Source organism: Cervus elaphus, chromosome 24, assembly GCF_910594005.1.
Source record: "Cervus elaphus chromosome 24, mCerEla1.1, whole genome shotgun sequence".
Taxonomy (NCBI): Eukaryota; Metazoa; Chordata; class Mammalia; order Artiodactyla; family Cervidae; genus Cervus; species Cervus elaphus.
In genome coordinates, this window is record NC_057838.1 from 68584607 (window position 1) to 68610000 (window position 25394).

Consider the following 25394-nt stretch of genomic DNA (forward strand, 5'->3'; position numbering starts at 1 on the left):
TGGGGATGCGGGGGCCTCAGGGGGAAGGGACACGGTGGCCTGGAGACTGAGGTCCCTGGGGGCATCCCCCGGCACCCAGTTCCTAAACACGGGGGACAGTCTACTCTCTGAGCTCGCCGTGGTCTGAGCGGACAGCGGCGGCCCGGCCCCTGCCCCGAGGCCCAGCTGACACGGGTTTGTCGGAGGCCCGCACTGAGCCGATGCTGAGTTCACAATGGGCGCGCGGGCGGGTGAAACTGTCAAGCCCTGGGGTAGGGACGGTGGCCCACGGCCACGCAGGAGCATACTCACAATACAGAGAAGCGGGGTGACCACGGCCCAGCAGTACTTCATCCAGGGCCCCGGCCGGTAGCCGATCATGTCTTCAATACCATCGTAGAAGTTATCGCTGCCTGCAAGAGTCAGAGGCAGACGGACGGTGATCCGGCGTCCCAGACGCGGCGTCCGCCCCGGGAACCTCACGGCAGGGGCTCAAGGGCCGTGGGATCGGGGTGGGGCGAGGAGGAAGGGGTGTCTCCAGGGCCTCACCCAGGTCTGTGTACCTGTCCACACCACATAGACCCGGCACACATTTACCTGAAAGGATCTGAAATTCACGGGTCACTGGGTAGCCCGTATTTTTTTAGCAACCTCAGGCAGAGTCCCAAATCCTGGTGTGGCCATCCCAAGGACTCGAGGAGGTCAGAATGGACCATTCCTGGACTCCAGGGGTGGTTCACCAAAGACAGACCCCTGCAAGGCCAAACTCTGTGTTTGTCAAGGCATCGGATCACACCTTGAACTTTCAGCCTGGAGAGAAGCTTCCACGTGGCTACAGTCGTATTTGTGGTGAAAGGGGAAGGGTCCAGGCAGGGAACAGCATTTGTGTTTGACGCAAAATGAAATTCCCACGAGAATTCTGTTTCTGAAGCTTCTAAAGAGAGAAGCCCAAAGAGGAGACCTGAGAAAAGCAGGCAAACGTCTCTACTCACCATATATCCAGGCAATAGCAAAACATTCAAAGAACGCCACCCACAAGAGGCATACACCGCTCGCTGCGTAGTAGTCAAAGAGCTGAAAGACGTACATGCCGCCCTGCGAAGAGAAAGCCAGAGGAGGTGAACTTGCTATTCGGCCTCTAAGTCCCTCCATATGTAAAGAGTTCTGGCCTGTCAACAAGAAATAGAAAGCCCAGGCTGGGGGGGGGGGGCGGGGGGGATTGGGCAGAGGCCGTGAGGACCAGATAACTGTGTTAAAGGATGCTTAGCTTCATGACAAATTTAAGTCAAAAAGTAAAAACTTAATTAAAAAAGACACACACAGAAAGAAATGAAAGCAAAACATGTCTTTCTTCACACAAAAAAGAATGGGTTCGCTGAAGCCTGTTTCCAACAGAGGGGCTTAAAACCCCCGGTGGCCAACAGAGAAGACTTCAGTGAGACCGAGCTGCTCGGCATGTGAACCTGTGATCTGCCTTTCCAGGGGTGTTTCTTACAGACACTTCGGGAAACGCATTTATTTTGAGTTCCGGGAAGGAAGACTGGGGATGTGAAATCCTGATCTGGGGGTCAAATGCAAGCCTGGGCCGGAGAGTAAGGAGAGACGGGTGGTGGGCGCTGGGGAGATGAGCCCGCGGCCCGGGCTAGGCTCACACGCTCGGCTCCCCTGCAGGCCGGCCGGAGAAGGGCCACTGCCCACAGCAGTGGGGATGGAGCTGCTGTCAAAGGGGATTTCGGCCGAAGCACCCCTTCCCCGGGCCTCGGGATGAGGAGAGATGGAGGGCAGCAGGTGGTCACGGTGTTGCCAGGGTAACAGGGAAGTGGGGCAGGGCGTCTGGCTGGAGGGCGGGATCCTGAGTCACCCCCTGCTGCCCCTGGGTGGGGTGGGACCCTCAAAAGAGGGACAACCTCAGTTGCCGGGTGGGGGGCCGCAGGGAGGCAGTGTGGCCTTGAACTGACCTGGGAAACACAGTGAGAGCACCCAGGGCCCTGCCGGGGGGGGGGGTCCCCTCGTGCCAGGCGGGAGCCACCTACCTCCGTCACCATGGTCAGCCCCAGCAGGTAGCTGACGCAGCATATGGAGGCGATGAAGATCTCCCGATGAAAACCCTTCCTTAGCAAGGATGGGTGCAGATCAACCAAGGACGTGATCTGTCCTTCCACTTCCACGAACTGGGGAGGGAAGGAGAGCCATGAGCAGCGGGCCAGCACCCCCTCGGCTCGGGTTGTGGGGGGCCACGTCCATGCCGCGGAGGGGCTCCGCATGCTGAGTCCCGTCGGGCCAGGCCTGGTGGGCCCCGCGCGGCTCTCCAGATAGTCCATGCCCCTGAGGCCCCTCCGCCCGGCACACTTGCTGGCTGGTGTGTCAACGCGGGCAACCTCCCGCTTGGGTCTGGGTTTTCCTGGAAGCTGAGGGCAGTGCCCCCTTATTTCTGGGCCTTGGGCACCCAGTCCGGCCAGGTACATAGCAGCACGTGACCTATGGGTGGTGACCCAGGCAAGTCTGGGCTTCAATTTCCAGACTGAAGACTCAGACGGTGGTTTTTAACCCTGTGGGGACCGTGGCTCCACGGGAGGATTCCGCACACATTGCGTACACGCCCACAGGCCCATGTGCGTGAGTCAAATGCTGCCCGCGACCCCAGGAACTCATCCCTGGGCTCCCAAAGGTGATGGAAAGGCCAGTCCATAGGTAACCTTCAAGGGTGACCCTCGGTTTTTCTAAACCTTCCCACTGTTGCACCTAACGATTTATCCCAGGGGGACGTTTCACATCAGTCCACGGAGCCGCCTCGGTTCTCAGACGGGGGCGTTAACCCTGTCCTGTGGATGCGTATCGCAAGGATCTTAGTGACTTCACGACCTCAAGGAAGGTGCCCCGCAGACCGTCTCCAACTTCCGTGGCGGCCGACCTGGGCCGGACCACGTCTGTCTCTAGGCACCTATCCGCAGCACAGTAGTCTAGAGGTACGGTTTGGGGTGAAAGGGCACGCTGACGCATTTTCATTGGAGTGACCACAGCCAAACGGCTCGGCTAGCCAACACACCCTCTGAGGCCATCGGAGTCCACTAGACGTCCAAAAGCTAAAACCTCAACCTGTCAGCTCTTTCCTCTGGGACAGACACTGGGAGGTTTGCTTCCACAGCCTTCCTGCAAGACACGGCCAATGGCTGGCTCCTCTGGGAAGCATCACGGGAGAATCAGGGAACACACATACACGGGAGCAGGTCCTTCCCGTGTGTTCAAAGGGGCTGGGAATTCAGAGAAACGATGACCAAGAAGCTCTTGGAAGGGGTCCCAAGAGAGCAGGGGGCAGGTGCTTAGACCTCTGATTGATGTCTCAGCCAAAGGGGTGCTGAGTCTAAAAGGCCAGTGAACCAGAGCAGACCGGCAGATCTGACATTAACCTTGTAAAGGAGTTAAGGTTCTTCCCCGTTTTGAGATTTGAAAATCAAAGACAGGCAGATGCAGGGCCACCGAGAGTCAGGGCCAATACCGGCACAAGCCCCTCGTTTCTGATCGCTGCGGCCCTGGGGGGCACCACGCCAGCCCCTCCACCAGCCTCTCCAGACCTGACTCGCTGAATATGACACAGACCCGCCTTCTCAGAGCCTCTGCTTCCTTCACTATAAAGTGAGAGCATCCCATCTGCTCCACAGGGGTGAGGAGGATGGGAAAGGGTTAGAGTAAATGGGTGATGGGCTGATTCCTGTTAATACACGGTGGGGGCTGGGGGGTTGTGCTCCTGGGGGAGGGGGTATCCAGTTCTCCTTTCCTCTGCCGCCTGCACGCACACACCGCGCCCCCGCTCAGGCCGCGCGCATACCGCGTCCCCGCTAGGGGCCGCACGCACACTGCACCCGCCTTGGGCTGCGCACACACCGCGTCCCCCTCTGGCTGCGCGCACACACCGCGCCCTCCTCGGACTGCGCGCACAGCGCACACCGCGCCCCCGCTCAGGCCGCACGCATACCGCGTCCCCGCTAGGGCCGCACGCACACCGCACCCGCCTCGGGCCGCACACACACCGCGTCCCCCTCGGGCTGCGCGCACACCGCGCCTCCCTCAGGGAGGCCAGCGAGAGCGACAGGCATCTGTCTCCACGTGGTGACCGTCCCACTCCCTCTCTCCGCAAACACCCCTCAGCCAAAGAGAATGCTCCCAAACCTAGGGACCCCCTCCTCGGCTGAGTGGGGCGCGCGCTCCCTGAGACTGGCTGTGCATCTCTGCACGTCCACAGGAGGGAGCTATGTGCTGGGGGTTGAAACTCAAGCGGAAAGGCCGGCCCGTCCCTGGTGGTCCAGAGGTTGAGTCCACCTTCCCGCGCAGGGGACACCGGTTCCATCCCTGGCTTGGAACGAAGACCCCACGTGCTGCCGGGCAACTAAGCCCGCGCGCCACCACTGGGACCCGACACAGTCAAAAATAAGCAAGTAAATATCTTTTTAAAAAAGGGAAGGCCAGCTCGCAGGGATGAACTGGCAGCTCTGGGAGCCGTCAGGCATGGCTTCAGTCCCTAACCCGCTGGGTGCGGCCGAGTCCCGGCTGTCTCTGAGCCTAGCTTCCGCGGCTCTGGGGGACAGTTGTACGTAAATACGGGACACAGCGTACTAAGGAGCTGATGCTTAAAAGCGAGGCGGCGACGGGAGGAAAAGGGGGTTTTCGTGGGGACAGGCTTTCCGTTTGGGAAGATGAGAAAGTTCTGGAGATGGTGGTGATGGCTACGACGACATGAGTGTGCTTAATGCACGGATCGAGCACTCACAAATGGGCGCTCAGTGGCTTCAGTCATGTCCGGCTCTGCGACCCTATGGACTGTAGCCCGCCAGCCTCCTCTGTCCAGTGGGATTTTTCCAGGCAAGAATACTGGACCGGTTTGCCATTCCCTTCTTCAGACAATCTTCCCGACGCAGGGATCAAACCAGCGTCTCCTCCTTTGCAGCTGGGTCCTCTACCTCTGAGCCGCCGGGGAAGCCATAAAGATGGCTAGAGGGTCAATTTCACGTTCTGTGTCTTTTTCCACACGTGACACGTGAAGCCTGGTCCGAGTGGACAGCTCGCAGGGTAGGGCCCTTACCATGGCTGGTGTTGATGCATCTATAAACCTTCCCCCACGTCCCGAGTTCACACGGGTGCAGCGGAGGGATCCCAGCGCTCAAAGCCCACCACGCCCCTTCCTGGGGCGTCAATCAGGCGGGTTGTTCGGTGCCGCGAGCTGCTCGCTCTGAACCAGAAGAGCTGGCGCTCTGGGCGAGGCTGCCCTGGAGAGCTTCAAACCGCCCGAAGTGAAGGGCCCACAGCCTCCACCAGGCCCCTGCTGCCTCCCTCGGGCAATCTAATGAATAACCACCTGTGCCCCTTCCGCAGCCCAAGAGGCCAGTCTGGAGATGGCCTGTTTTGTCATTTATTAACCTCTTTCTGTTTTCTTTTTTGGGTCTTGCTGAGAGCTCTGTAAGAGGTTATAAAAGCCGGCTGCCGGGGGCCTCCTAAGGCCAAGCTCATTAACCAGGGGTGATGGATGGAGCCATCTCACTGTTTACACAGCTCAAGTTCATCAACAACCTCTCGTTATTTTTGTTTCCCGTCTCCCAAATGTTTTCCTTCGGTCTTCTCTGCTAATCCTGGTCTTCTTTCTGCCAAACCCTCCGCTCTGCTCTGGACCTTGTTAGCGGACCGCCCTCTCTCCCCTGCCTGACCTTCTGAGACTTCCCATCTCCCAGGTCCTGAGTCCCGGGGGGCCCATCTGGTCACTGGCCTCCAGGCCGCTGCTTGGGGGACGGTGGGCAAGGCTCTCTCCTGAAGGGGTGCAGCCCCCGCCTCTCACAGGGTCCCAGATGCCCAGACTTCTGTGAGGCATCCGGACCCCCGGCTGGCACACGAGGCTGCCTGTCAGAGACTGGCCTCGGATGGAGGCCCCTGGCTGGCCCTGGGCACAGGACTAGCCCGCCCTGCACACCCTAACTGCCCCCTCCTGGAGCCACACTTGTGCTCTCGAGAAGGCCTCAGTGAAAACACGCCTATTTCCAGGGAAAGGAGTCCCAGGGGCTCGCTCTAACGTCCTCTGGGCACCATTGACTGCTCCCCATAGCGTGCTTCACCAAAGGCAACGAAGATATAATCATACCCATTTACCGGATGAGGAAACTGAGGCTGGGGTGGAGGAAACGTGTTCAACAAAGCAACACCGTGGGGGTGAGTGGGACTGGCAACTGAGTCTCCAAAGGCAGACACAGCCCCGGCTGACACACGCAGACACACCCTGGGGAGGGGGGAGGCCTAAGCCCTGGAGGGCTGGGACGTGGGGGTTGAGAGGTGCAGGGAAAGACAATAGGGTAATGGGGTTCCTGTCTGTGTGGGGAGGGCAGGGGGACGTTGAGCGAGGCTCTGGGGGCTCGGTTTCCCTGCAGGGGCCAAGCTCACAGACCCACGTGCCCCAGGAGGTGGCGAGCACAGCCCGGTTCCAGCTTCCGTGGCCGCGCTCAGGACTGTCAGTGGCCACTCGCGCCCCGGACAGCTGTGTTGGCCGCCTGCCGGAACGGCCTGTGCGCCGGGTCCCGCCGGGGCCTGCCCGGGGGCTCCGTGCCCCGCGGCGTGTGCCCCCACTGTGGTCTCACCCCTCTCCTTGTACCCCTGGGCCCACAACCTGAGGCTGTCTCTCTGTCCCTCGCTGAGGTCAAAGGCTCGAGCTTTGGCGCAGATGACATCCTGCTGCCGCCCTGGACCGTTCCCTCCCCCGGGGTCCAGGAACCCTTGCTGGCTGCAGCTGCTGCAGGCGTGACATGAGGCTGTGTGTGTGTGTGTTGGGGGTTGCAACCGTCTCATCACATTGCAGAGGGAGGCTCTGCCAGAACCAGGTTTCTAGGGGGGACCATTCCCCTCCGCAGGGGGCCATCCCCTCACTCTGCACGTACCTGGCTATCCAGTCCAAGCAAGAGAAGCATAATGAAAAAAAGGATGGACCAAAACGTGGGCAGCGGCATCATCGTCACGGCTTTCGGGTAGGCGATGAAGGCCAGGCCAGGACCTAAGGGGAGAGAAGATGGGGGGGGCGGGCAGAGGGGGTCATCAGTGACCGAGCTGCCTTGAGCCCCGGAGCCACACGAGACACTCGGGGTCCGGGGCGGGTCTCCCCAGTCCCCGATGCAGGGGCCCGCCTGGGGTAAGAGACCAGGCCTGTTCTCACTCGGGGTGGGACGCGTGGGGCTCAGGCGGGGGCCCGTTTTAGCATCTGTCTCCTACGCAGCAGCACGGCTGGCCTTCTCAGGAACCAGGTTCCGAGCGGACACCGGTTATGGGTGGGGGCAGACGGGACCGAGTTGGGACTCCGTCTGCCCGCTGGGGAAAGCAGGGACTCCCCGCTCCCCCCAAAACCAGAGAACCGCATCAATGTTTGCTGGAAGGAAGCAAAACCAGGGAGCGCGCTCTGGTTACCTGACTACCAATCCCTGTTTGCAGAGAAAAGCTTTCTAATGAAACAATGAACGCGTGGCCAGAAAAATGAAGACGGGACCACGCCCTGAGGGGCCCACGTGTCTTCGGGGTGAATCTGTGCACCCCCCCCAGCACTGTGACAGCTGAGGCCCAAAGCCAAGGGAGGGGTGAGCGGGGTAAGACCCCAGGCGGGCAGCCCCCTGGCCGCAGTCCAGTCCTCCGCCCACCACCTCCTCTCTCCACATCACCACGTGCCCTCAGGGGGCGGTCTCCCCGCAGGGGTGGGGGGGCAGGCTCCCGTCAGTGAACCCCAAGGAGGCTTCTCCTGCTCAGATTATTGGGTGCTGGGGCCACTTCCTTGGCAAAGGGCTCTGGTCTCCAGGGGGTGCTCTGACACGCAGGGAGAATCCCCACCAGCTCTGGGGGGTGCCTCCAATTGCAAATGTCCCCTCCCGCCTCCAGCTGGGCCTGAGCGAAGACAACCGGGAGAAGGGCTGAGTTGTAACCAAGGCCTGTGGGTCCCTCAGAGGGTCGGGAGCCGCAAAAGAGAGAAGGGCTTGGGCTAAAGAAAAAGTATAAAGTAAAATCCACAACTAAAAAAAAAAAAAAGAAAAAAAGTCAAGAAATGTGAAACAAACAGGGCTGGAGGATATTTAAAACAGTAAAACAGGGATCGGGAACAAAATGAATGGTCTAAGAAAGAAAAACAAAAAACAGCTTTGAAATAAACTGTAGCCAGAAACCACATCGCACGGCGTTGACCACACGCGTGGCGGCGAGGGTGAGTCCCGTTACGTCCAGAGTCCTCCCCCATGTAAGCAAAGTCCGACCGTGACTGTGACCGTGTCCTCGGAGGCGATGGTGGAAAACCCCCAGGAGGGGTGCAAGGGCGCTCATCCCAACCCCAAAGCCCTGACTGGAGTAGGACCCTCGTCTCCACGGGGCTGGGGCCCCCTGGGACCCCCGCGTCAGCTCCGGCCTGACCGTAGGCGGCACGGGAGGGGTCAACCCGGCCGCTGAGAGACAGATGTAAAATGGGGCCCCCACCCCAGCCCACCCCCGCCCGCCCGCTGGGCCCTGAGGCTTCTGGACAGCTACTTCTGTATTTCAGTGCGTGGCCTTTCTCAAGCCAGACTCGGGGAGAGGGTGTGAGCATCCTTCTCTGAAAGCAAGGGGACTGAAGACGGAGGGCAGGAGACGCCGCAGCCGCTGAGCCCCTGGGGCAGCAGAGACGCCCACGCTACGCTTCATTTGCAATGTGCGCTCCTCAGGGCTAAATAATTATCTTGTTCCAATGCACTTCGCTCAATATGGCTCTTGTTAAAAAGCTTATTAGCGAAATAATCACCCTTGATGTGTCGGCTGTTCAGACATCACCGTGGGGGAATAAACAACAAGGTCTTTGAAGTGAACGGGAATAAGACACGACTTAGCTTGATGGTGAAGACGTAGGTTACGGTACCTAGCTGTCTGCAGAGAAGGATCTATTTCATGTACCGACAGATTACCTCCCACCGCTCAACTCCCTCCACGCTCCTGGCCATTCCCCACCAATCAGAATTGGTTGGCAAGCCCTCAGCTGAAGAATAGCCATTTGCAAAGGGGGTGTCAACTCTCCCCTCTGTCACTCTGCCAGACTCCCACACGGGCGTGGCTTCTTCACTTCTGCAACTACTTCCTGGGTCCCTCAGTCTCCAGCCTGCCTCTGAGGGCTCCCAGGGAAGGAGAACTCTGTCTAAACGTCTGATCTGGGACCTGGGACAGGGCAGAGGTGCGTGGGGCCGAGGCGTGGGCCGGCCAGGACTGCCCTGCGGCACTGGGTGAAGGAGGGGGCCGGGGTGGGGGGAAGCGGGGCCTGGGGCTCCGAGAGGCTCACACACCACGGGCCTGAGGCCATCACATACGTGCAGGGTGGGACGGGGAGGCCGGAGGGGGCACGTCCTCACGTGAGAGGGGCCTGTCCAGCCTCTGGTGGGCACCCTGCCCAGGACACCGCAGATCCGACCTTGAGCAGCCAAGCTGCTGGTCACAGGGTGGCGCTGACCTCTGAATACACGATGCTGAGGTCCCCAAGCTCCAATACTAGGGTCTCCGGCTGGGGAACAGGACACCACCCTGTGTTTCCAACAAGGGCAAGGACTCCAGCCTGCGCCCCGACAGTCGGGACCTTGCGGTTTCCTCTCGGCCCTGGGAGAAGCCTCAGTCTAGGACCTTCACCTGCCCCCAGGTGGCCCCTGAGGGCTCCTGGCAAGTTGGGAGGTCAGGCTGGGCACAAGCGCAACAACCGCCCTCTGGGTGACCTGGGCAGGACGGGAGGCGGGCAGAGGAGCAGGAAAGGCGGACCCCGGGGGTCCAGGAGAGAGGTCTCAGGGCCACATGGAAGCCCTGCCGCTCAGAGCCGCGGGCCCAGGACTGGGAGCTCGTGGGGGCACCTCTTAGAACTGGGGCACCTAGGCTTCTGAGGCTCTGGGGTCGTGGCAGCTGAAGCCCTGACAATTCTCGGGTTCCAGAGCCATCTTGCTGGAACCCCAGGATCCCAGCCTCAGCCTGCAGGCTCTGCAGACTCTGGCTCTAAGACCATCTCCACTTGCAGCTGTCTTGCAGTGGGGAGCGTCCCACCCATGGAGCCTGCACCCCCGAGGGGTGGAGGGGTCTCCACAACCTACCCCAAAACTGAACCTGTCACCGTCCCAGAGGGCGGCCTGTCACACCCGGTCCTTCCCCAGCTGGGGCAAAAACGGTGGGTGCTTGACACAGGGCAGAGACCGACCCAGTCAAACCAGGAGACAGCGGTGGGATGAATGAAGGGGGTCGCTTAGAGCCAAGTGCAAAATACAGAAACGGAAGCTGAGAAGGTGGCAACGGGATGCCGACGGGTGGCTGCCCTGCCCCTGAGTGAGGAAAGTGCTGTCTGTTGCTGAAACCAGGAGTTTGCTATAGGGAAGGACAGGGAGTGGGGTGGGGTGGGGGGGCGGTGCGGAAAGACCACTTGAGAAGCGCTGAGTATTCCCCCGACTTGACCAGCCCCTGTGTTTCTGCCATCCCTGGGGCAAAACCGCAATGAAGATGCTTCCAATCTAGCTTCTGAACTCTTTGAAACCTGGGGGACATCGTGGTGCGAGAAGGGGGTGGGGTGGGGGTCCACTTCGGAAACCAGGCTCACCGCCCCCCAAAGCCCCTGGGCGGGGGGTCTGGCTTCATGCCTGCAGTACTCGGCTCACACACTAGGTGGCAGTGCCCACCACCACTGCCACCGACACCACCATACCTGACTCAGCCACATCGGCAATGTCCACCCCTTGCTCTTGTGCCATGAAGCCCAGGATGGAAAAAATTGCGAAGCCAGACACAAAACTGGTACCACTGTTCAGGCATCCCAGCAGCATACAGTCCCTATGTTACACATATGTCAGGGAGCAAGTTAATTCACAACACAAGGAAGCCACGCTCCCTAACTTCTCTTTTTTTTTCTCTTCTCTTTAAACATCATCACTTCTAAGGCCCACCAGGCCTGCCGGCGCAAGACTTGCCTGTATGAGTTGTACTTGTACTTGTTGTAGCTCCCCAGCGAGGTCATGGCCCCCAGGCAGATGGCGTAGGAGAAGAATATCTGGGTCCCGGCATCGATCCACACCTGGGGAGGGCGCGGGGGCAGGGGGAGGGAGGCGAAGACAAGACAAGAAGGGACGTCAGGGCCGGCTTCCTGGAGGTGGCGGCGCGGGTCCCAAGGACTCCGCCTCGAGGTGTGCGGATTCTCCATGCGATCGGCGCATCGGTGCTGGAATCCAGGGTGCAAGCAGAACCCCAGGAGTCTAAGGGCCGCCCCCCTCCCAGTTCACTGAGCATCAGGGTTAAGAGGCCCTGCTTTTGGAGCAGAGGGACGTGGAGTCCAGCCACAGAATCATCGTGGGCAAGTCCATATGACTCCCGGAGCCTCGGTTTTCACACCTGTAAAGTGGGCTCCGCTCCCCTGCCCCACAGTGCTTCTTTTTTTTGCAGGTTCAAAGAGTTAAGATTTAGCCCAGCGCCAGGTACATGGTAAGCCTGTAAGTCAAGGCTGCTATCCTTATGGTCACTGCTATTGTGTGGGGACCCCCGCCTGAGTTGGAAGTGGGAGGAATTCCCGGATGGATTATGCAGGCAAAGCCATTCCCACCCAGGGTGAGAGGACCGTGGGGAAGAGACCTGAAGCAGCACAGGCCCTTGGGGACAACCTAAAGGCTGAGGACCCTGGGGACAGAAGGCCCTGAAACAGGCCCGTGAGAGCTCCGACCCCCGCGGCCACGTGGCTGAGTGCTTCGGTGGGGGGGGACTGTTAGTGTTTGCCCCCCGCCGACCTTCTAAGAGGTCACAACTCTGAACTCCGCCCTCAGCCCAGGGCACCCCCACGATGCAGCCTCAAGGCCGCCGTGGGGAGAGGAGACCAGCTTCCGGAGACGTCTCTGCCTTACCTGGCCCCGTGCCTAAAGCAGCCTCTATAATTGGCCCGCCTCGGGAGGCCCTCGACGCGAAAAGATACACACCGCCGGGATGGCCGGCGGGCACCGTGAGCCACCCCTAGGGCCCAGTGGAAAAGTACCAGGGCTGACAGTACCCGCCCGCCCCGGCTCCATCTGGGGGCCCAGAAGCATGGGCACGGCTTCTGTTTCCTTCCCCACCCCGTGCCGGCCCCGGGGGGTGGGGGTGGGGTAGGGAGGCCAGGCTGCCCCGCGGTACCTCTGGGTCCTCCAGGCGGCTGATGTCGGGGTACAGATAGAACTTGATGCCTGCGCCCGCGCCGGGCAGCGTCAGCCCACGGACCAGGAGCACCAGGAGCATGGCGAACGGGAAGGTGGCCGTGAAGTAGACGACCTGCAAGGGGCGGGAGCCGTTCAGCCATTCCCCGACCCAGCATCCGCTCCAAGGCCAACGCTCCAGGGCCAGGCTTGCTGCCTCCCTTGCTGAGTGACCTTGGGTGTGTTGCTCACCCTCTCTGGGCCGCAGGCGCCTCACCGGCAACCTGGGTATAAAGCACATACGTACCTCACACACAGACTTACTGACATTCGAATCCTGCAAATATTTATGGGGCCCTGCAAATACAGAGAGCCAGTCCCTGCCCTCATGGAACTGACATTGCAACGGGTGAAAAAAGGAAAAGGCACAATAACAGAGTAAATGATCGCGCGTGGATGCCCAGGGGTTGGCCCACAGCGCGCAGTAAGGATCAGCTAACATTCGCAGGGAGGCCTGGCGGGCTGCAGTCCATGGGGTCTCAGAGTCAGACACGAATGAGCAACTGAACATTGGCAGCATTCGTATGACCTGTGGTTCAGAACCAGGTCGTGTGGGTTCAAATCCTCGCTCCGTCCCTCATGTGCTGTGTGACCTCGGGCATGATGCTTACCCTCTCTGGGCCTGTGGCCTCATGTGTAGAGTGGGGATGAGAGACACAGAAGGCCCTCACTACTGGGCAAGGCGAGGATTCAACAGAATGATGCTCACAACGTGGTCAAAACAGCACAAGGCAGGTGGCTGCTTAGACGTGCAAAAAATGGGGTCTTTTGTTGGCCGGCTGATTCTGCAGGAAGCACCGGGGAACTTCTGGAGAGGAAACCAGGACGCGTCGCGCCTCACGTCCCAGGCAGGGTGAGGTCAACGCCAGCCGGGGACCACAGACGACCCGGACCACGCCTTTCCATCCCCGGGGGCCCTGCCCTGCTTCCGCTCCCCGTCCTGTCCCCAAAGCACTGGCCTTCAAACCTCCTGTGGCCTGCACTTACAGATTGGATTTTCCCAACTTTCACTCCAGCACAAGAAGCTCCCAGGAGGGGCGTGTGCCTGAGACAGGGCTCGAAGGTGCCCGGGGGCAGTGACAGTGAAATCCTGCTACTTCGGCTGGGCCCTGGCTGAGCCCGGTCTCGTGAGCAGCAGCCTACCCCATGCTCGGCACGTCCACAAATCGGTGTGCTGGCCGCCTTGCTGTCAGAGGACGAACAGAGGCTGGGCGGGGCTCCCAGACGTCTTCAAACCACCACTGCGCACAGGGCATCTTGGTGCGTGGTGGACGACATGCGAAAGCCCGTGGTGACCGGCAGGAATCCTGAGGCTAGCTCACAGAGCCCCCAGCTCCTTCTGAGGGGGTCGGGGGACCAGGGAGGGGGCCACTGCCTGGCCAGTGCACCCATTTTCCAGGTGTGGAAACTGAGGCCCAGAGAGCAGGATGAAGGTTCGCGGTGCTGGGGGCGGGGACAGTGCCAGGACAGACACTCCCGGGACCCAGGTGACAGACACAGACAGAGGGTGACAGAGCTCTGAGCCTCACCCAGCTGCCACGGGAAGCCTCGATGGGCCACCATCCCTTTGAGTAGAAACTAAAAGCAGGCTTTGAAAAGGGCGCGAAGGAAGCTCTCAGGGCCCGCCGGGCTCAGCTGCCCCCGGCCAGCGCCAGCTGCCAGGGTTTACCGAGCGCTTCCTGTGTGCTGGGTGCGATGCGTGTGCAGTAACTTCTGCGCTCAGCGGGTCCTGCCCTGACCCCGTCTGCAGATGGGGAAACCGAGGCCCGCAGAGCCGTCCCTTGCCCACGGGTCACATGGCACTCAGGCGGCAGAGCTGGATGGTCTAGCACCTGCTTCAGCGACGACAGCACAGCAGGAAAGAGCCCCTCAGCGTCTGCGGTTTGTCCGGCCCTCCCAAAGAGAGGGCTCCCGAGGGCCACAGGGCTCAGGTCGGAGATCCGGCTCTGCGGCAGGCTGGCTGTCAGACCCTGGGCAAGCTATGGCCCCTCTCTGGGCTCCACGTCCCCACCTGAAGCCCCCTCCGTATCTGTGGGCCCATCTCCCCGAGACCACCCTGCAGGCTTCTCCCGAAGACAGGAGAGCGCTCTGTGTCCCAGGGACCAGCGGGTAGACGTGGAGGGTGGGGGCCGGCCAGGAAGCCACAGAAGGGGCAAAAGAAAGACGGCTGGCCCGCACGCTGCTCTGGCCCCAGCCCCTGCCCTGCGGAGAACAATGGTGCTGACAGCCGCGGGCCAGGGCGGAGGGCCCCCCCTCAAAGTGCGCGGCCCCCCCTCCCCGGGCCCCTGGGCTGGGCAGGCGGGCGAGGGCGGGGGGCTTCGTGTCGGGGACACAGGACACCTCCCAGGCCTGGCGTGTGTGTGTGTGTGTGTGTGTGTGTGTGCCTGTGAGTGTGTGTCTGTGTGTGTGTCTATGTGTGTGCCTGTGAGTGTGTGTGTGTGTCTGTGTGTCTGTGTGTGTCTGTGTGTGTGTGTCTGTGTGTCTGTGTGTGTGTGCCTGTGAGTGTGTCTCTGTGTGTGTGTCTGTGTGTAGGGGGGGTGTCTGTGTGTGTCTGTGTGTCTGTGTGTGTGTGTCTGTGTGTGTGTGCCTCTGTGTGTCTGTGTGTGTGTGTGTCTGTGTGTGTGTGCCTGTGAGTGTGTCTGTGTATGTCTGTGTGTGTGTGCCTGTGAGTGTGTCTGTGTGTCTGTGCGTGTCTATGTGTGTGTGTCTGTGTGTGTGTCTGTCTGTGTCTGTCTGTGTGTCTGTGTGTGTCTGTGTGTCTGTGTGTGTCTGTGCGTGTCTATGTGTGTGTGTCTGCGTGTGTCTATGTATATGCATGCGTGTCTGCGTGTGTGTGTCTGCGTGTGTGTGTCTGTGTCTGTGTGCGCACGCTTCCTCCCCAAGCCCAGGGCAGCACACCCCACCTGCTCACACCACCGCGCGGCCTCTCTGGCAGGACACCCTTGTTTTGCAGCATCTGCCGGGGCCCAGTCCCTGAGCGCCATCCTCCAGCCCCCCGTGACTCTCGGGAGCCCCGCGGGAGCGGCTCTGCCAGGCGCCACCAGTGGCCTCTGGCGGGCGCCCTGTGCCGGGATGTGGTATTTTTCCACTCTTGCTGGCAAACCTCCGTGGCAGCTCTGAGCCCGCGACCCAAAAGCCCTGCGGCCCAAGTGCCCTGGAAACTTACAAAGCCAGCGCTTCCTCCTCCCCCGGGGATGGCGGGCAGAGGGTGGCCGGCCAGGCACGAGGGGGACAGGCTGGTCTCTGCCTCCCTGGGCTTCCTCTGGGGAGGTCGTCTGGGCAGCAAGGGTCCCTCACCCCAGAGGCCCAGGGCCTGGCGGGCGCCAAGCACCTCATGTGTGTTTGGGGGGAGCACACGACTCATCTCACACGGGGGGAAACTGAGGCTCCTGGGGGAAGGGACTGATCATGCAGGCTGCGGGCGCAGAGCCGAGACCCCACACCAGGTCTGGAGAGACTGGCCTGTGCTCGCGTCTGGGATTTGAACTCCCGGTGGGGTTCATGGGGCCGCCCTTCCTGTGGGAGGGTCTGGATCCCAGTAACCCCCTGCGACCTAATGTGCCGCAAGAGCAGGCGACCACAGGAGGCAGGAGAATGCAGGGCCCCGAGGCTGGGCGCTGGGCTGCCCGAGCTCAAAGCTACCCGGGCTACCGACAAGCTATGTAGACTTGAACAAATCAACCTCTCTGCCCCTCCATTTCCCCCAAAACATCTCCTCTTACCACCTCCTCTGTAAAACAGAGCAGGAGCCACGCATACATCAGACGCCAGGAGATTAAAAGAGCTAATAATCAGAGCTGAGAACGGTGCCTGGCACAAGCGTTCGCACCACGATCACAATTTCTTGGATGAATTGAGCAGCAGTGAACTCTGGGTGAAGTGTCAGACCCTCAGAAGGATGAATGATGTTATAAACAAGGGAACTGACATCCAGAGAGGCCAAGTGACCTGAACTCGGTTGAGTCTCGAGCCTCCCAGGCCTGGGCGCTCCCTCCTCCCCAGGCCCGGCCACGCCGGGGTCAGCCATTGAGCAAGGCCACAGACAGGATGAGGCCATCCGGCCCCCACGGCGGCCGCAAACCTGGTCTATGGCCAGGGCTGGAAGTCACGGCCAGCGGCGGGCGGCCGAGGGGCTCGAGGAAGTCCTCGGATCCTCCCTGTGTTTGTCCTGGCTTCCCCGGGGGCTGGCCCCAGCCCTGCTATTGTTCTGGGGACCACGCCCGCCCCTGGGGGCCCGGAGCCTCTTCTCTGGGGGCGGCAGGGGGACCTCCAGCCAGTCACGTCCGTCAGCCGCCGTGGGACAGACCCGCGCCCTCTCCATTTCGTTTCGACTCTGGTCTCCTGCCCCTGCACGTGTCTCGGGTGAGGCTCACAGTTCCTGGCAGACATCAGCTCCTCCATCAGACTAGGGGCTCCCCGGGGGTCTGGTCAGATACACCTCTGGGCCTTTGAATGGCTCACCCCTCACTTCCTCCAGATCTACGCCTCTAAGCACCCTTCTTGGTGAGCCTTGCCCCTAACTGCACGCAATACTCCTGTCTTTCTCCACCACGTTATGCTCCCTTTAGTTCTTGTCTCTTCAGATCGTGACTTTACCTAATACGCCCTTCACCCAGTGAGAACGCGCAGTGAAAGTCCCTTCTCCCAGTGACGTCACCCACTGCCCATCACTGTCCTTCAAACGCCACCTTAAGTCTTTTGAACTTTGAGGGCGTCTGGATCTTAAAGAGATTGTCCCCAGTGGAGATGCAAATGAAGGGGGTCGGGGGATGGCAGACACGGGGCACGTGAGGGCAGACCAGCCAACGCTGTGGCTTAGTTAGTGCCCTGGGTTAGCCCGGGTGAGCCCAAGGGGACCCTCTGGAGGGTCTCTGCCTCCAGGATGACTATGGTATCATATTGTCTGGTGTTCTGATTACCAGGTCATCCATTGCCCGGCCCTGTTAACAGGTAACGTTTCAGTTACAGGCTAACAGTTTCATTATTGACAATATACCAGCTGCTCCTAAAACCTGCGTGAATAAGGTAACAGGAATTTTCAGCTACCACCTTTGTTAACAGCTAACGGCTCGGTCACTATGTAACATATTTACCAGCGGCAGATACTTCAGCGACAGCCAGCGCTTAGGTTATGAGCAAACGACTTAATGATCGGTGCGAGCTCTCCTTAATAACTAACATCCTCGTTAACAGCTGAAATGTAAGGCCTAAGATAATTCAGTTAATCTGACTTAGCTGCAAAAATGCCAGTTGAGAAGTTTTGCTTCTCAAGCCTCAGTGTGCATTTGTATCATCTGGGGAAAAAGTGTTCAAATGCAGATTCTGATTCTGTAGGTCTGGGGTCAGCCCCGCGGGTCTGCATTTCTAAAGAGTCTACAGGGGATGTTGAGGTCGCAAGGGTCCCTGTGGCTGGTGAGCAGTTGGTAGCTAACAACACCGTCACCAGTTAACTTCTCACCGGCATCTCAGGGTTTGTTATCTGCTAACATCCACACAAGCCACCACTCCCCAGCGGGGTACCAGTAGTGTCTGGGCTTTTGGAGAGCTGCTGCTGCTAAGTCGCTTCAGTTGTGTCTGACTCTGTGCGACCCCATAGACGGCGGCCCACCAGGCTCCGCCGCCCCCGGGATTCTCCAGGCAAGAACACTGGAGTGGGTTGCCATTTCCTTCTCCAGTTAGGAGAGCAGACTGCTCCATTTCAGGAATCTTGCAGGCTGATTGTCAAACCATCAGTAACTTCAAATTGGACCCGCTGGGCGGATTTGCATTGTGAAATGGGCAAACGCCACAACTGAGGGGGCTCCAGGTTTGCTAGAACTGGTTAAGCAGGACCAGTTTCGAGCAGGAGGGCCCCGGGGGCGCGGGAGATGACCCTGCAGAGGGCCAGGCTCCACGAGGCGGAGGGGAGGGGAGCAGAACTCACTTTGCCCGTGGACTTGACGCCCTTCCAGATGCAGAAGAAACAGACCAGCCAGACGAGCAGGAGGCAGAGAGCGAGGTCCCACTTCAGCGCGCCCGGCTCGTCAATCCCGGAAGACAGGCTCAGAACCTGCCGCCTTCAAGCAAACAGAGCCCCAAGTCAGACGGGCCGGCCTGGGGCCGGGAGAGCCGCACCGGGGTTCCAAGAGGCTGCGGCTCAGCCCGGCTCCAAGCTGCGGAATCCCGCGGGTCTCGGGAAATCTCAGGTAACCCCGGTTTCACAGAGTCCTGGGGAAGCCAGCCAGCAGGGTGGGCCTGGACTCCTGAGTCAGGCGAACCTGGGTTCTATCCAGCCAGGCCTCGGGCGAGTTAGGGTAAACCCCTAAGCCTCAGTTTCCTCATCTGTGAACTAGGTACTGATTCCCGTGTGATGGACTCTCACAGGCCCTTGCCCAGTGTCCCCGGCGGGCCAGACACTGGATTCCAACCGGGCTCCAGCATGTGACCACTGCCTGCCTCAGTGTCCTCGTCTCTAAAATGGGAATAACCACCTACCCCACTCCCCCTCCACCCCACATTCTCTGTCCTGTCCCTCTTTGCCCCCATTCCTCATCTGGATCTCTCGCTAAAAGATAAGTCTCCAGGGTGTTGGTTGTATTTGTGGCTGCAGGACACCCACACACCTCTCTGTAGGGTTAGGAGAAAAGCCACACGAAGTACAAACTACTGGCCCGGATGCCGCCAGCAGCCAGTAAACCGCGGCGGTCGTTACCGTCTCGGCGCTGAGACCCCAGGGCAGCTCCGGGAACCCAGGGAGAGCTGTTGCCTCCCCCGCCCCCGGCCAGGGTTGCAACTTGGGAGGAGGGCTTGGGAGGAGGTGCGTGAACGGTCTGAAGGACGATCATCACAGACGAGTCTCACAGGGCAGAGCCTGGGTCTCTGGGGTCCAAGAGCCGCGCTGACCAGGGGAGATGCCCACGGCGCTACTCAGACACGCCCCCGAGGGGCAGACGCCTCCTGAAGCTGGGGTGGGGCCAGCAGGCTGCTGAGAGACGATGAGACTTAACGCCCAGAAACCGACCCCGTGGTCCCAGCGCTCCGACTGCTGTGGCAGTGACCGAGGGCAGCCAGGCTGAGCACAATGACACTGGTCCCCAGGGCTCTGCCGTCACAGGCTCCTGTTCCCTAGGAGAAGCTGGCGCCCCCTCAAGACCCAGCTCCTCGTTCAGGGGCCGCAGTCTCCGGCAGGAGAGGCAAGAGGGGCGTTGGACTTGCCCTCCGTGTCCCCTTCTGCCAAACACAAGCACGGGCTCCTGCCCCCAGGCCATCCGCAGCTCTCAGCCAGCCTGTGTGCGACCAATCCCCAGGGTCAGGGCTCAGAGGGCCACCAGCCCAGGACGCTGTCTCACTGCTTCTCACTTTTCTCCAGAGAAGCTTCAACATGAGGACCTTGAGTAAATCCAAGATTCCCACCTCGACTGGCACTCAGGCTTTTCTGTGGGTCACCCCGACATCCAGGGGCTCCCCCAGGCGCCGAGGTTGCATCAACGAGGCTTCTCTAATTTATCTCATCTGGTCCAAGGCCTGAGAGTCCCTGGCCCCATTTTACAGATGGGGAAAACTGAGGCTTGGGGATCCAACGACCCACGGACACACGGCCAGCAGGTGGCAGAGCTGCCACCCTATACCGGGGCTGCCCGACCCCCAAAGCCAGTGCTCACCCAGCTCCAGTACCTTTTCTGATTAATACAGAAAACGGAGCCTTCACTTTAACAAGAATCGTCCCAGGCCTTGCTTCAGCAGGGCTTGCTGGACCCTCAGGGCCGGGGGCATCCTCGCGAGGCAGGCTGCTCACCTGGTCAAGTACATGGGTCTGGCCCTGCGGTAGCTTTAGAACAAAGCCCTTCCCGGCACAGCCTCCAGGGCTCGGCTCCTTCCACGAAGCTGGGGCCTGCTGGGCAGCGGCCAAGTCTTCCGTGTGAATGGGCAGCCTCGGGGAGGCACCTCTCCGCTGCCAGGCTTCCAGGGAGGTCTCCTGCGATGCTCTGGATGACTAGTGTCCCTCCGGCTCCCCGGCCACCCCCTCACCCTGGACATCGCCCTTCGGGGGAGTCTATCTTGCCTACCAGACTCCAGATGCACTGCGGAGGAGGCACACAGCGGGTGCTCGGCCAGTGCCGCGGGGTGTCCAGTCACAAGAAGGCCTTTCCTTTCTCCTTAGGGGTGAGCTGACCAAGGAGCCCAAAGCCCCAGAGCCCCGATTCTGACCACACTCGCCACACGCTCAGGTCACTGGCATCCTCCTGCCGGCTCCCACCCCCGCGCTGGGCAAACCCGTGGTGCCCACTACGGATGGGAGGGGCCCACGTGGCCTTGTTCTGGCAGCTGCCCAGCCGCGGAGGCCACAACGGGGAAACTGAGTCAAGCACTTGCTTCTCCACGGCTGGTGGCGAAGCCCCTCTGAGCTGCCAGCAGTAACCGTTGAAGGCACCTTTCCTGCGACTCTCCTAGATGATATGGCCAATGACAGGGTCCACCCTAAGCTGTTCGGGCTTCCCAGGTGGCGCTAGAACCCACCTGCAGGAGATGTAAGAGATGCGGGTTTGATCCCTGGGCTGGGAAGATCCCCTGGAGGAGGGCACGGCAACCCACTCCAGCGTTCTTGCCTGGAGAATCCCATGGACAGAGGAGCCTGGTGGGCTACAGTCCATGGGGTCACAAAAAGTTAGACATGACTGAAGCGACTTAGCACACACCTCGAGCTGTTCATCTCGGCTCTGTCTGCAGAAGCAAATGGCAGGAAACCAGCCACCCAGAGGGCCATGGGAGGGGCCTGAGCAGGCCTGCAGCAGGCGCGGGCGGAGTGTCACGCAGCCTGTGAGGCCGCAGGGATCTCCCCGCGCGCTGGTAAGGGGCGGCGTCCCAGGGGTGAGGCGCGTGATCAGGACACACGAGGCAACGGTGTTGCCGCTGGCCTGGGGGATGCGGCGGAGGGGGGCTCACTGGCCATGGAATGTGTTTCTCAAACCATCTGAATGCTGTTAATGGGCACATACCACCTTCACAAAAATTAAGGTTCTTACAAAGGCTTGCAAGGGGCCGGCCGTGCAGACGTTCTAGGAACGGAACCAAAGTCCTTGTGTCAATCAGGGGTTGTCATAACAGAACCCGACGTGGGCTCCCGGCCAAAGTAACCAACGTCCTTTCCAAAGTCATCTTGGGGGTGGCCAGGAGGCCGGAGAGCTTGCGGGCCCATCGGAATCCCTCCTAAACGGACACAGTTTGAAGGACCCTTTCCTGTCGGACGCCCAGGAGGCCCGGCCCGGGATCTGTTGGGCCTTCCCGCTCCGGTGCACAGGAGTGCTCGGTAAGCTGTACCATGCCGGGCCCCAGAGGGAGGGCCTGCCCCTCACCAGTGCCTCCGACCTTCCCAGAGGCTGCACAAGTTCCCCCAAATCCGGCCGTATCGCCCCACCCCTGTCCCGGCTCCCACTGCTCCGAGCCCTGTTTCAGCAGCCTCGCTGGTGATATTCCAGCCTCCACTCTCGCCCCCAGTCTGTTCTTATCAAGACAGAATGTGGCAACACCCAAGGCAGGTGACGCTCTGCCCCACGCCTCCCATGGCTCCCACCTCCCTGCCCCAGTCCTTCCTGCCTCCCTGAGTGGGCTGGCCAAGCACTCTGACAGTCAGACGCAGACGTCTTAAAGAGACAGGGCAGTGCCTGTTGAGAGGAGGCTGGGACCACGGGCATACAGGGGACCGGTCCAGGACGAGGTCCATGCACAGCCTCCTCATCCCCAGGGCCCCTGCCCCGCCTCCCTGGGCCACACTGGCTTCAGGTACGTGCCCTGAACAGGTCCAGTCCCCCCCGGCCTCGGGACCTTTGAACTGGCTGCGCCCCACCCCTCTGCCAAGGCAGCCTTTCCTGGCCACCCGATGGAAAAAGCACCCCTGGTCAACCCTCTTTCCCTCCCTCCCTCGGCTTTAGCTTCCTTCACTTATCATCGCTTGTCTATTACAATGTTACTTGCACTATCTGTCTCATGTCTGTCTGTCCTACCGAAGCGTCATCTTCATGGAGGCGGGGGCCTGTGTCTGTCCTGACCATCGCTGGATCCAGAACAGCGCCTGGCACATAGTGAGTGCTCAACGGACGTGAGTGGAGTTGATTAATTACACCCATTTGGTTGAGGGGGAAACTGAGGCTCAGAGAGGTTCAGGAATTCACCTGAAATTACCCAGATTTCAAACAAACAAACAAACCATCAGCCCTAGCCCTGGTTCTTTTTCTCTGATGCCACCCTGGGGACCAGTCACCCACGCACTGGGTATGATGCTATCCTGGGTGAGAGGCCCCAGCACCCCAGGCTTCTCCGCACCCCTCACACAGAGAGCAGGAGGCCGAGAGGTGAGCTGCATTCTTGTCTGAGAATAGGACTGATTCATTCCAGGGTGGGATCCAAAAAAGAATCGCCTGGACGTCTGTTTGGAGTCGGCCGCCCTGCTGCCGTCCAGCCGGCACTCAGAGATGTAAATACGTCCTCCGAGTGGGCCAAATCGTTTCCTTTTGAATGCCGGCCAGCCATTTATTGGCGATAGCTCTTCCCTGGAGACTGGCGGAGGCAACAATTATAAAAGAGCCCGTCCGCCCCGAGAAGGAGGCCGCACCAGGCTCTCTCCACACCGCCTCCGCCTTCTGACAGCTGCCGGGGGAGATTGGCTGAGCAGGGCTTGTTTGCAAATATGACTCATTTCTTTGATTCTAATAAAGTCTAATGATATGTGCTGAGCTCCCAGGGGGCCCTGGAGGAACTGGGGAGGAAGGCATGGCTCCAGGCTGATGGAGGGCAGCTGGCCAGATATGACCCCGCCTGTCCTCCAGGGCCAGGGGGCAACAAACAGGACCCCCGGGACCGAGGTGACCTCAGCGCAAGGGCGAGCAGGATGGGGCGGGCTGGGGGCAGAGGCTCTGCCTTCGCATCTCTGAGCGACTCAAGAGTTCAATTCTAAAGCCAGGGTGAAACGCCCATCTCAAGGGTCCCCAGCATCCTTCAAGGGAGAAGGGCATCTCACCAGCTCCCACCGAGGCTGGTGCCTCGGTGCTGCAGACGGGGTGGGCCTGGGGATCTAGGCCAAGAGGAGAGCCCAGGCGTCACCTAAGAGTGGGGTCACACACACACACACACGGCACATTACCTGTGCCCGTGGACTTGCCCTGGGACTTACGGCCGGTGGGGATGCAGACACTAGAGGTGTTCAGGGCTGAGCTCTCCACTACGCCCAGCTGCCTGTGTGACCTTGGGCAAGTCGCTTAACCACTCTGATCCTCAGCGTCCCACCTAATAAGCCAGGCCCGAGGCCCGTGCTTTAACCCTCGGCCAGGCGATGAGGTGACGGGACCTCGCCACCTCTGCGAGCCCTGGAGAGGGGTGACCGCTCTGAGGCCGGCAGCTGGGCCCCCGGGCTAGAGTCAGGGTCCCTGCTCTAGGATCGAGGGGACGGCAGCATGGCCTGCAGCTCCCCACTCCTCCTCGTGGAAAACCAGAGGGGAGGCGGGCCTGGCAGGGACGGGCGTCCAGGCCCTTCCCTGTCTGGAGCCGGGAGGAAGGCTCAGCTCCATGGTGCCCTGTCATCTAGGAGCCCAGGCGGCTCCCGAGCACCGTCAGGCCTCATGTGCAGAAGCGGGGGGCCAGCTCAGGGTCCCGCGTGTCTGGTGCAGCTGAGAGGGTGAAGGAAGCCAAGGCCAGGGATGGGCTTTGGCTCCAAGGATGGGAGACCGGCCTTGGCTCACAGCTCGGCAGCCCAGTGGGTACCAGCCAGAGACACCTCAGTCCCATCCCAGCGAGCCTCTCTCTGTGGACACCCCAGAGCTAGTCACTGCAGGGCCGGTAGCTATTTTGAGGGGAAATCGTACAAGCTGAGCTTCACCCTAAAAGGAAATCCATCTTCTGATGGCTGAGCCCTCTGAGGCCCTGCATACAGTTGGTGCTTAATATATGTGTCCCAGCCTGTCTCTCCCCAGTATGTTCCTTGAGCGAGTTCAGAGAACACAGATGCAATCATGTGATTCTCCGCCCCTTCTCTAGCTGCCATGGTTCCTCCTCCTAGAAAACGAAGTCCAACCTTCTCTGCCTAGCGTCCAGGGCTCCATCCTTCTCCCTGGCTCCACACGTCCTATCCTCGGGCCAAACGAAGGACGGGCTGCTACTCACGAGCTTTACGACCGCTGCGCCTCAGCATGGCTATTCCTTCTGTGTAGGCCGATTTTTCCTCTTTTTTTGGCCTAGTGAACTCCTACTCATCCCCCAAAGCCCAGCTCACCCGGCCCCTCTGTTTGCTGACAAGGAAATGAGGCCAGAGAGAGGGAGTGACGTGCTGCTCCAGGCTAACCCTAACCCTCCCTGGCTGGGCAAGCCTACGAGCACGGAAAAGCCAGGAGAGGCTTCTGAGCTGACAGATGACATGTCTGGCTTCACAGCTGACTGCGGAGACGCACCCGTAACAGGGGAGGGAAGGTGGGGGTCTTCCGGGGCTGCGGGGGTGGGGGGGGGACGGCCACAGTGCAAGTGGGGAGGATGGCCAGAGTCTGGATGTACTTTACACGGAGAGCCTAGAGGACCAGACAGGGGTGGGGTCTGAGATTGAAGCTGAAAGGAGTTGGGGATGACTCTTAGATGTGTTCCCGCCCTAAAGGGACTCCATGAAGAGGGGACAAAATGACGAGAGCAAGTCCCTGGGACGATGCTCACGGGCATTCTCTCTCCTTTGCCCTCGTCACACCCAAGAGAAGGGGAGGCCCTTGAAGGCAGGCGGCCTCGGCCCCTCGGATAGCAGGCAGGTCTTCTCAGCCAAGCCTCCTCCTCCTCCTCCTCCTCCTCCTCCAGGGACTACAGTCCTCCCCAGGGTATCTGTAGACGTTCGGCCAGGGCCCGTGGGAGGCTGCAAAGGCCGGCGGGGCGGGGAGGCCGGGCGGGCGGCGGGCAGTCTCTGGACGGAGCCACTCTCTGTGGACCACGCGGGCCAGGGAAGGGAGCTGGGATGCTCAGAATGGGGGTTCAGGAAGGTGGAAGCCCTGGAGTCCCCCAGCAGGGCCCAGGCTGGGGGAGCGGGCAGGGGAGAAGGCACGAGAGAGGACCTCATGGTTCACGAGGGCTCAGGCCTGAGACAGAGGGGACAGCCCCTCTGTGATGGGGGGCGTCACACGGGCATCGGGAAGGGACCACTCTTAGCCCCCCTGAGGTTGAGCGTCAGGTGTCCCGGGCGGGGGCAGTTTTATCCACAGTGAGGAT

General features: G+C 60.5%; 1 protein-coding gene and 1 long non-coding RNA gene across 6 annotated transcripts in view; one reads left to right on the plus strand and one right to left on the minus strand.

The window, feature by feature from the left end:
• SLC6A6 (solute carrier family 6 member 6) overlaps positions 1-25394 on the minus strand; it is an 82236-nt gene that overhangs the window by 7119 nt on the left and 49723 nt on the right. For all 5 annotated transcript variants that reach the window (XM_043885754.1, XM_043885757.1, XM_043885756.1 and 2 more), the window contains 8 exons: positions 18109-18241; positions 12127-12261; positions 10941-11044; positions 10679-10803; positions 6891-7003; positions 2013-2150; positions 972-1074; positions 292-392 (listed from right to left, as the gene is read on the minus strand). In XM_043885754.1, coding sequence (XP_043741689.1) covers positions 292-392; positions 972-1074; positions 2013-2150; positions 6891-7003; positions 10679-10803; positions 10941-11044; positions 12127-12261; positions 18109-18241 — 952 coding nt within the window. The remainder of the gene's footprint in view (positions 1-291; positions 393-971; positions 1075-2012; positions 2151-6890; positions 7004-10678; positions 10804-10940; positions 11045-12126; positions 12262-18108; positions 18242-25394) is intronic.
• On the plus strand, positions 21596-22696 carry LOC122682714. The gene is made up of 3 exons (XR_006337488.1): positions 21596-21944; positions 22171-22260; positions 22557-22696. It is a non-coding gene; the product is annotated as an uncharacterized LOC122682714 (long non-coding RNA).